Here is an 11,142-nt window from a genome sequence, read left to right on the forward strand (position 1 = left end):
TGTGTTTTTTTTTTTTTTTTTTTGCCGTACGCGGGCCTCTCACTGCTGGGGCCCCTCCCGTTGCGGAGCACAGGCTCCGGACGCGCAGGCTCAGCGGCCATGGCTCACGGGCCCACCTGCTCCGCGGCATGTGGGATCCTCCCGGACCGGGGCACAAACCCGTGTCCCCTGCATCGGCAGGCGGACTCCCAACCACTGCGCCACCAGGGAAGCCCCATTTCCAGGTTTTTGTTTCTGTTGTTTTGTTTGTTTTGGTTTTGGTTTTGCACTCATGATGGTTTGTCTTTTGTTGTTGTTTTTTTTGCACACATTTTGTTTTTTGGTTTCTTTTTTCACTGCACTTATTGTTAGCCAACATTGTACTATTCATATCTGGCTGTCTTCCTGGCTAGAACATAAATTCCATGAAACAGGAACTGTTTTGCTTATCTCTGTATGTCCATGGGTCTAGATTAGAGCCTGAATATAGTAGGGGCTCAATAAATACTTAACTGAATAAAAGAATTTGCTATATCCCTGTGCCTTCAATTTAAGTGATACCAAATAATGGAGAAATTGAACTTACGTGGAGAGGATGAAACAGGATATTTTTCTCTTACAAGCATAAATAAAGAATTTTAATTGAATTTTGTTTTGATTACATTAATGTCAGCCAAGATGTAAATTCCTGCCCTTGCTGAGTAGTAGGCATCTTACTTGACAGTAAAATAGAAAAATGCAAAATATACACTCCTGTGTTAGGTATTTCACAGTCTAGCCTGGAAGAAAATGCATATAAACAAATAATACTGCGTGATAAGTTTTATGGCATTAGATAATAAAGAAAATGTTTTGCCAGCACAGAGAGAGGACTGTTCATTTGAATTGAGAAAGTGAAGAGTTCTCAGCTAAAAATGGTTTAAAGCTAAGTTACGAGTAGTAGTTCCCATGGATCACATCAGTTTACTTGCCTCCAGAGTCCTACTCTTCATTTCCATCTGGTCATTACAGGACAAACAAGATAATGTATTTTGGTCTACTTCTCCATGATAGTTGCTTGAGCCATTTCAGTTTTTTAAAAAAAGAAGCATCGCCCTTCTTATGACTTTATTTATCCTGATAGATGTTGAGCCATTTGCCTCATCTTATTCTAGCAGATGTGGCTGTGTGCCATTCTCAGACATGCAGTGCTTGATAGTTCGGCCTCTGAACTGCCAATGATGCTTAACAGTGAATAATTATAGTTTTATACAAGTTACATAAATTCAAGAAACAGTTCTATACCAGCCAAAGAATTCTAAGTAGTTATTTTTAGGTCAGTGTTTGTCAAAAGTATGTTCCTTGGACCAGCAGCATCAGCATCATCTGGGAATTTTCAGGCCCAGCCCCAAACCTACTGAGTCAGAAATTCTAGGGGTGGGGCTCAGCTTGTATTTATCTTAAGTAAATAAAATATTGCTACTTCTGTTTGCTTCATTTTATATACTCCTTCTTGGAGAAATCAGAATATTTATGACACTAAAATCAAGATGTAAATTGAACTCAAAGGTATTCTACATTTATTTTGATCTGTCCCTGTAGTCTCCTCTTATTATAAATCTAGTTTTGTGAGAAGCCTAGATTTCCCCTTAGACTTACTGACCTTACTCCATTCCAACTCTAGCCCAAACAGATGCTTGCATCAAACTTTCAGTAGCCTGTGCAGCTTGATGATTCAGAAAATATATCACTCTTGCTTTCTCACCTTCTTGTGGTTATTCGGCAGTTAGCTTAGTTTAACCATAATGACATAGAAACCTTGCATTATCATGTCACCAAATTTCTTCTAAAGATAGAGCATTTAACTGAAAATTCTTTTTGTGAGTGAATAAAGCCCAGATCGATTGTTGTTTATTTAGTTCACATTTAAGATTGAAGATTTGTTTCTTTTCAGTTTTCTTTTTTCTATTACTAAGAATTCGATTGTGGTGCAAAGCTGTTTAAAGGTAATCTTTCCTCCTCTACTCCTTTGCCTTTATCAGTAGTAGCTTTCTTTTTTTATAAAGTGGACATCCTATTTTAGACAGTCTCTTTACACACAACATTAAATTTTTATCCAATGTTAAATGAACAACATAAGTGAATATAAAAGCATTCTTTTGTGTTTAGTATGTATATTTGGTATTAATTTGAGTGCTTATAAAATTAATTATATAGTAATTATTCTATTTCATATGTACATTATTTAATTCTTTAATTAGAAATATGATGAGAAAATAGGCAGAAATCACTATGCTCTTTATTTGTATACCAGGCTTGTCTCTCCTTTATATCCTCATGTCTAAAATTAGTTAGAGCTTTGTTTTTGATTGTTTGCAAATTTAATGTATGGAAACACCTGCATAAGTTTTGGGGAATGTATTTATATCTTTGGGAAGCAGTGTGTTGTATGGTTTAAAAGCAGAAGCTCTGAAGTCAGACTGCCTGGGTTTAAATCTTTACCTTAGGGAAGTTTACTTTATTGTTTACCTTGGGCAAGTGATCTGTCTGAATGTAACTGTGTTTCATCTGTATGATATGGATAAGAACATGGTGTGTGATGGTACTAATGGAGCTAGTTAGTGGTAGAGGTGTTGCTGCCATTGCTGCCCCCCAGAGGTTGTGCATTGCACTATTATTTATAACAGCAAAAAAATTTAGAAAGAACTCTGATATGTAACACTGGGAAAAGGGATAAATGAATTCTAATATATCTGTGCAGTAAGATCTGTGAAGCCATTAAAAAGAATGAGAGAGACTTATGTGTTGTGTTAAGAAAAGATGTCTATAATATATATTAAGTGAATACAGCAAGTATGGTTCAGGTAGAGCATTACGTCAGTGGTTATGCATGTGTGTCACAAAATGTGCACAAGAAAAAAATCCAGAACATATCACAAAACTAAAGTTGTTCAGTTTTTCCCCCAGGGAATAGATTACAAGAAACTTTCACTTTTCCATTATGCATTTCTACAAATCTTAAACATTTTTTTAAAATTTCAGATGAACTGTAAAAGTGAAATACACTTATGAACAAAAGGTTTAAGGTGCAAAAAACACTGGATTAATAACATCATTCACATATTCTGTTTATAAGCTTATTAATTGAAAAAAAGTTGTTTTGGGTTTTTCCGTAACATCTTGTGCCATATTTAATTCTTTTTTTTCCCTTTTTACTTAATCTAATGTTAGTGAAATTTGTCTTATGTAAAAGATATTTCAGGGAAATATTTTAAGAAATCTGTTTAGAGTCTCTTTAACACAGTGTCCCATTGAAATTTTAATTTTTAGAGAAGTTATGAATCACTATATCAAGAATCAGATTGGAATGACAATGAAGCCTTTATTAGGCCACGACATTAAAAGTATATATTGCTTTACTACCTGCAATACCAGTATTACATAAATGCATGTATCAGAAACTTCACAGAAATTACATGACAACTCTTGTAGCTAAGAAAGTGATTCTGAGGTGTACATTTGTCTTGCCTTTTTAAATTTTTTTTTTTTTTTTTTGGCTGCGTTGTGTCTTCGTTGCTGCGCGTGGGCTTTCTCTAGTTGTGGTGGGCGGGGCTACTCTTTGTTGTGGTGCATGGGCTTTTCATTGCGGTAGCTTCTCTTGTTGCGGAGCACAGGCTCTAGGCGCATGGGCTTCAGTAGTTGTGGCACGTGAGCTCAGTAGTTTTGGCTCGCGGGTTCTAGAGCACAGGCTCAGTAGTTGTGGCCCATGGGCTTAGTTGCTCCACAGCACGTGGGATCTTCCCAGACCAGGGCTCGAACCCCTGTCCCCTGCATTGGCAGGCAGATTCTTAACCACTGAGCCACCAGGGAAGCCCACCTTTTAAAATTTATAAACCTGCCCTAAAAGGAGATGCATATCTGGGAAACTGAACTGTCTTTATGCAGTTTAGCCTTCATGTACATAAAATATGCCGTTGATTTTATTGGGGGAGAAATTCCATCCAAAAATGTTGCCTACAGCTATGAGTTAAGAGTGTCTGTACAGTGTATAGCTTTTATTTTTTAAAATCACAGATAGGGCATGTATATGAATTATAAATATATAAATATGATTTTGTATTAAAAGTTTTATAGTTTATGACAAAATCTGGTTCTGTGATAGGCTAATGAGTACAGTCCCTGTGAAGGAATGTTTGTGGCTCATGTCAGTGTGTGAATGCATAGACAATTTGAAGTTTTTGATATATTTGTGATATTATCTTCCGTATACATCTTACGGGAAAACCCAAATGAACTTTTTGGCCAACCCCATATATGTACTATATGATTTTAAGCTTGTTTATAGAAAGTTCAAAGTATTAGAAGGCAGGATGTTCATTCTTCCATTAAATATCTAGTGAACAATTACTCAGATACTGGACACGAGTTAAAAGATAAGTGGCCTGGTCTTTGTCAGGAAGGCAGACATGTAAGCAAATAAATACAGCTCTATCTGTTAAAACATTAATACAGAGTAGAAGAGGAAGTTAATGATTTTATGTGGGGTAATCAGGGAAGGCTGAATCAAAGATGTGACATCTGAGCTTTCTCTTTTAAGGTGAATAAGAGTTTATAAGAGATGGGGCAGAAGGCTGTCTGTGATAACACGAATAGTACATACAAGGAGATGGCATGATTTTGTGAAAACTTGGGGAAGTAGAGTGAGGGTTGGGTGTGTGAAGAAGACTTATTAAGAAATGAGTCCAGTTGGCATTTTCCTTTTGATGGTAGAGAGCAAGGGAAACGTTTTTAAAATCAGTGAGTAACATATAAATGTTGATTGGGTAGTATTTTAAGAAGAAAACCCTGGTGGCTGTTTGATAGGAGACACTGGAATGAGGAGAGGAAGCAAGAAGTCAGACACCAAGGAACAAAGATCTGTAGTGGTTAAGAAAAAGCTGAAAATTATTGATGGTTGAATTCTTAGAGACGGACTGCAACAGATCAGTCAGAGTGTTAAGTGGAGTCTGCAGCATGGAGTGGGTGGAGCAGAAAGGGAAAGTGATTTGTATCCAAGATACTGTTCTTGGTTCTAACTCAGACAACAAAGGTAGAGAGTGATATTGTTTTAAAAAAAAAAAAAAGTAGGGAATCCATTTACTCAGGAGGCAGGTTTGGAGGCTATAATGAGGTCTGTTAGGGCCATTGGGTTGATGCTTCCAAAGGCATCCAGTGACTTCTGTTGACTTGTTCATCATCATGATATCTTAGGAAGTTAGAATTTTAATTAGTTGTTTTTCAGAAGCATTTTACAATTGAGCCATCTTCGCAATTAAAGTCAGTAACAAACCCTTAATATTCAGTTCTGGAGGTTCTGTCTTCCTAGTGGGGAAATAGAACCCAAAGTGACACTGAAGGCTGCTGAGAAAAGTGGTTTGTTTGATTTACATGTGTTAAACAGATCTGCTTCCCATTCACTTTTTAGTAAACACAGGATTTCTGCAGCAAAGTTCAACTCTGGACATGGTTAGCATTATGTGCAGAGTTCCATATTCAGGACTGGAGAAGGGTCTTCCCCCGGTGGCCTGTCTGGGAGTACAGAACACTCCAGTTCCACATGCCTGCATTCCCTAACAGGATTTTGACCCCATCAAAGTAGATCTTTGATAATACTATAGTAGCAAATTGGTCTGTTCCTAATACAAATGAAACTGGCCTAGAATTAAGGCCTTGGGTCCCATGGGCCTGTGTGAGTGGTCTGTTTAACCAAAGTTACTCTTTCAGCATTACTCTTAAGGCTGTGTTGGACTGCCAGTATAGAAAGAAGGAACTTGTTCCATTTTTGCACAGGAAACATACTTAGTCTCTGATCTTGGATGTGGGAGGTGAATAAAAAGAAGTGTTGTTATGAGAAAAATGTCTCAGGAATTAGGCTGCTAAGTTTATCATCTCTGACACTAGCTTTGTGATGTACCGACTAAACCACTCTGTGCCTCAGTTTCCCCATTAGAATGGAGATAGTACTACTGCTTATGTCCTTGGTCATTGTAAGGATTAAACGAGTTAATGTACCTAATATACTTAGCACAGGGGCTGGCACACAGTAAGCAGTCAATTTGTGTTGGTCCACAGATGGAAAATTTTAGGCATTTGCTCAGACTCTCCCAATTTACCTTTGCCTTTCCTGATTCCTGGTAGGAGTGGGAAGTGGAAGCCAGGGAGTGGGAGAGACAAGGAGGAAATATGCCTGAATTTAGTGGTTTATACTGGGCCTCTCTTTTCATTGCTATTACCTCTTAAAAGCAACTGTCTAGCCTCCCTACCCTCATAAAGATAGAATAATCTTCTTATACTTTCTATATTCTTTAGCCCTATCTCCCAGGTATTACTTCCTCACTCTGTAGCTTTGAAATTTGTACCTTTTCTCTTTTTCTTCCTGAGAAATTTGCTTTCCGGCAGTTGTGGTGTTTACTCTGCCCCCATTCCAAGTCTCTGAAAAACTTAAACTTCTAGCCACAATCTCCACCTCCTAGCAACTTCCAGGCTGCTTAAGAATAAGCTTTTTTGAACCATGTTTTCTCTGTTATAGTTTTCTTGGTGTGAGTCAGTCACATAAATAATGGAAATAAATGGTACTTGGCAGGCTTAGCTAAACTGTGCTTTATATTAAGCAGAATGTTTATGATACTGTAGGTACTCTGAGAACACTTGCATATATTCCTTATTAAAGAAACTTTTGGGGTCTCTAGGAAGGTACTGTCCCAAAACTGACTGGATTGGGGGATGGTCCCTGAGCTGCAGCACTCCATGTCATATATTAACACTAATAACAGTTATTTGGGTCATGACTTCCAGAGCATTTTCTAAAAATCTGACCTTTCTTACATCTGTGTCTTTGGGGGTGTAGATTTTATTATTGGGTAATTTCCTTTTAGTGGAGAAGAATCAAGTATACAGGTTTACCTTTCTTCTCTGAGCACATTGTTAATTCTGCATTAATGAATTGTTTTATGTCAGGATGTGTTTTCTTTTTAAATTAGCACCCCTCCCACTTTTTTTTTTTTTTTTTTTTTTTTTACCAGAACATGATGAATGCAGCTTAAGGTCCTCTTCCTGATGGATGGGAACAAGCCATGACTCAGGATGGAGAAATATACTATATAAACCATAAGAACAAGACCACCTCTTGGCTAGACCCCAGGCTTGACCCTCGTTTTGGTAAAGGTTCATCTCAAAATCTTTTTAGATATTTTTGATGACTGTTTTTTGGTATGTGAATTTGGGAATGTACATTTAAATTAAATTGCACTGCTTCATAATTTAAAAAAATGACTGCCCATCCAACTTATCCAAGTACTGTTTTTATACCTTTCACTTTAAACTTGAGAAATTCAGGTCTAAATCAGCCTTTTAGCTTGGACTTCTTGGGATGGGGTTGGAGGAATGTTGTGGTGGTTTACTAACCAGGCTCACTGTTCCTTTCACATTTTGGGGAAACACAGTGATCGTGTTTAAAATGATCTTTCTAGCTACAGAAATAATCGGTCTGTCGCTTCACCTAAAACCTGGGATATCAAATTTTGTCAATAACGTGGTGTCTGCTTATGCTTAACTTAAGAGAGCAATGAATACCATCCTGTGCCTGGGTATTACAATGTTTTCTATCCAGGGGGGGGTGGGTACCCCTGTCACCCTAGAGATAGACCAATGAAAGCCTTTTTTTCCTTCTCTTCGCTTCTGCCCCCACCCCTTTTTAAGTAAAGGGGGTTTTTCCTTTGTTTTTCATTTAGGAAACAAACCCAAAATAAGCCATATTTCCCTCCAAATCAAATGACAAAAATCACCATTTGCACAAAGAAATACTCGCCTCCCAAATGTGCATATTTTGATAATAGTATACATTTTTTTTTAGGGCCTTTTTACACATATTTTTTCACTGTTTTCAGTTTCTTCAGTTGGGTTTCTGAGACATTTTTCCAAAGCCATGGAAAAATGTATTTAAAAAGGAGCAGATCATTGTGGTTTTAAAGCTTTCGTCTTGGACTGGATGCAGCTAAATGAAAACAATGTGCAGATCACTGAGTAGGTCAGGCTGAGGGAACTCGGAACCTTTGAAGCTTTACAGGGGTTGACCTAACAACAACTGTGGGGCCCTTATGGGAAAGAGGAATTAACTCTGTGAATGCCATCAAAATACAGTCCTGGGGGGGAAAGAGAAAGAAAAACTCTACCCAGAGCTGGTTGGGTAAAATAACTTCCCCATCAGGAACGTTCTGAGCAGTTCTCCTATATCTATATGTATACCTTTTTAAAACCCCAACATTTGGGTTTGCCCCAAGCTTACTGATTGGCCAGCTTTATGAACTGATTGAATCCCCTATTCAAGTCAAGTCAAAGGTGAGATCAGGGCAGAGACTGTCATTTTGACAGATATCCGGTTTGGCTTAAATGCTAGCCTTTTGAGTTTCAAGACCTATTTGAGTGTTAAAAAAGTAATGTGGCATGTTAATAATTTGCAACTTCAGATTCTATTTAATGCTTGAATAAGCCCTTGTGGTTGAAACAGGAAACCAAGTAAGGTAGAGAATTTAATAAATGTTGCCATTTGTATGGACTAGAACGATAACAGACATGTTTCCTTAAATCATCTTTAATGAAATGAATTCTGCTTGTCCATGTTTTGGAAATTTTAAAAAATGGTACTGTGGGATTTTTTTCCCTCTACACGAGATTATGAAAAATGATGATTAACCCCTTAGCTAACTGTAGAAATCAGCAATTGGAACAAAGCTTTTTTTTTTTTTTTTTTTGAGTATTTTCAGTTAATAAAAAGTGAAATAAAACAACTTGGCTGTGAGCTTAAGTAGATTCATTAATTACACACACAGCTTGGTCTTTTGTTTTAAATGGGAGAAAGTACCAAAAAAAAATAATGATAATCTCCTTCCCACCTTCAACACGTATGTACACACAGCGTACAGTTAGCTATGCCAAGAAAAGTTCATAAAATACTCTTACTGCGTTTAGTTTCCCTTTTTGGGCCCACTGTGTATGTGTATTCCAGACAGGCTTGACAACATGCCAAAGCTTTTTATTTTGTGGCCCGACTTTTAATCTGTTCCAGACCTTTTCAGTCAGAGAGCTCAAGTGTAACTGAAGGGGAGCAGGAAAGGGGAAAAAAAAAAGTGTGGGTTTCTCTGATCCAGAGTGACAGCAAATAGAGACAAGCTGTTAGCTGCTGAATTTGAAGTTTTCCTTGAAATCTGAAGTTCTATGGTGGATTGCATTTTATCTGCCAAAAAAATATAGACTATCCCCTTTCTGACCCTTTGAACCATGCAGACACCAACAAATGATAGGTTATTGCTTTCATGGTTGTGAAATTTGTTTTCCTATATTCCCCAAATCTATATGAAAGTATTTACCATTTTTTACCTTAAGTCAAGTTGACTTATGTCTTTTGACATTTTAGAGTAGAAGATACACCTTACATCTGATAAGCTTGACTTTATCACTCACCTCCTTCAAACACCAGCCTCTTTCATATTTCTGTTCTTTATCAGATGCTTTAGAATAATTATATTTAGAATAATTCACATCCCACATGAAGTTAATAAATTATCCATGTAATATAAATTCAGGAAATTAAATAATTAGTTATGCATTGTTTCTTTCTTATCTGACTTTTTATTCTTTAACATTTAAAAACTATGTATCTTTTAAAAATTTTTATTGAAGTTTTTATTTTATGTTGACTTACAATATTAGTTTCAGGTGTATAGCAGTGATTCAACATTTTTAAAGCTTATACTCCATTTAAAGTTATTATATGATAATGACTATTTCCCTATGCTGTACAATGTATTCTTGTTGTTTATTTGTTTTATACATAGTAGTTTGTGTCTCTTAATCCCATACCCTTATCTTGCCCCTCCCTAAAAACTATATATCGTTGACATTTATATTATTTTACAACATTGATTAGTAATTTGTAACAAATCATGAAGTGACATCCATTGCCAATAAGAATTAGCTGATATTTACTGACTTCGAAAAAAGGAGGGCTTTTGTTTGTTTTTAAGGAATCATATTAGGAATGTTTTTACACTGTATTAAAGTTGATGCTTGAGTATTATGCAGGTCATTAAATTATTTCTTATTAACACTCTTTTTCCTAGAGATTTTATACTTGCAAACATGAAGAGTCTCAGGTTTAAATATTTTCTTGTATGTTGTAAAATTATTTACTGTTTTATATAATAATAGCCATTTGAATATTTTCCAGTAAAAGCCCTAATGGAAACATACACAAAAATTATAATTCCTGTTTTTCAGAATGAAAACTCTATTCCAGAATATTAATGGTCAATGAACTGATCTTTTATGTAATGTTGTTGTCCCTGTTTATATAAAAGGACATAATAAGTAGTGTTAGAATCTGTGTTTCTGGGAATAAGTGCTGATGGGACCACTGGGATTAAAAGCACGTTTGGTGTAAATAAAATAACTGGAACTAGAGATTTGGATTAAAAGGTGTATCTTTTGAGACTTAAAGGAGGTAATAAACAACCTAGTTGGCGAATTCAGAATATCCTTTATAATTACTATCAACAATTCTGTGCATAGAAATTCTGTGCATGGAAATGTCACAGCTAACTAAACCCTAGGTGTTGATTTTGGTCCTTGGTTTCAAAGTTTCCCAAAACTTGCTATTAAGTTAAAAGCCAAAAGTTGTTCACATCTTTCTTATCAAAATTAAATACTTTGCATCAATAATTAAAGGTCTGTTAAATTTTTTTAACTGTTTAGGCATTCATTAACCTTTTTCCTTGAAGACTAAATATTTCTGATAGCTGTTATAAGTAATATTTTACTTTTGATGAAAATGTACATAAATGTACCTAAGTCTGTTCTAGTAGAGATAGGAAAAAACACTAAAGGCTGTAGAAACTAAATCTGTAACTCCATTAATGGAGTCTTGGGTAGCTAGAATACCAACATCAAATCATTTGAATTTTATTGAAGCAAGTCTCTTTATACTCGTGCATTAAAAACAAGTTCTTTGTTTTGTTTTCCTTACCGTCTTTTTTTTTTCTTTGTGGTACACGGGCCACTTACTGTTGTGGCCTCTCCCGTTGCGGAGCACAGGCTCCAGACGCGCAGGTTCAGCGGCCATGGCTCACGGGCCCAGCCGCTCCGCGGCAT

General features: G+C 36.4%; 1 protein-coding gene across 1 annotated transcript in view; it reads left to right on the forward strand.

Moving 5' to 3' along the window:
• YAP1 (Yes1 associated transcriptional regulator) overlaps window positions 1–11,142 on the forward strand; it is a 103,180-nt gene that overhangs the window by 61,771 nt on the left and 30,267 nt on the right. Inside the window, exon 4 of the mRNA XM_007448564.1 lies at window positions 7,042–7,155. Coding sequence (XP_007448626.1) covers window positions 7,042–7,155 — 114 coding nt within the window. The remainder of the gene's footprint in view (window positions 1–7,041; window positions 7,156–11,142) is intronic.

Source organism: Lipotes vexillifer, unplaced genomic scaffold (assembly GCF_000442215.2).
Source record: "Lipotes vexillifer unplaced genomic scaffold, Lipotes_vexillifer_v1.1 scaffold593, whole genome shotgun sequence".
NCBI lineage: Eukaryota > Metazoa > Chordata > Mammalia > Artiodactyla > Lipotidae > Lipotes > Lipotes vexillifer.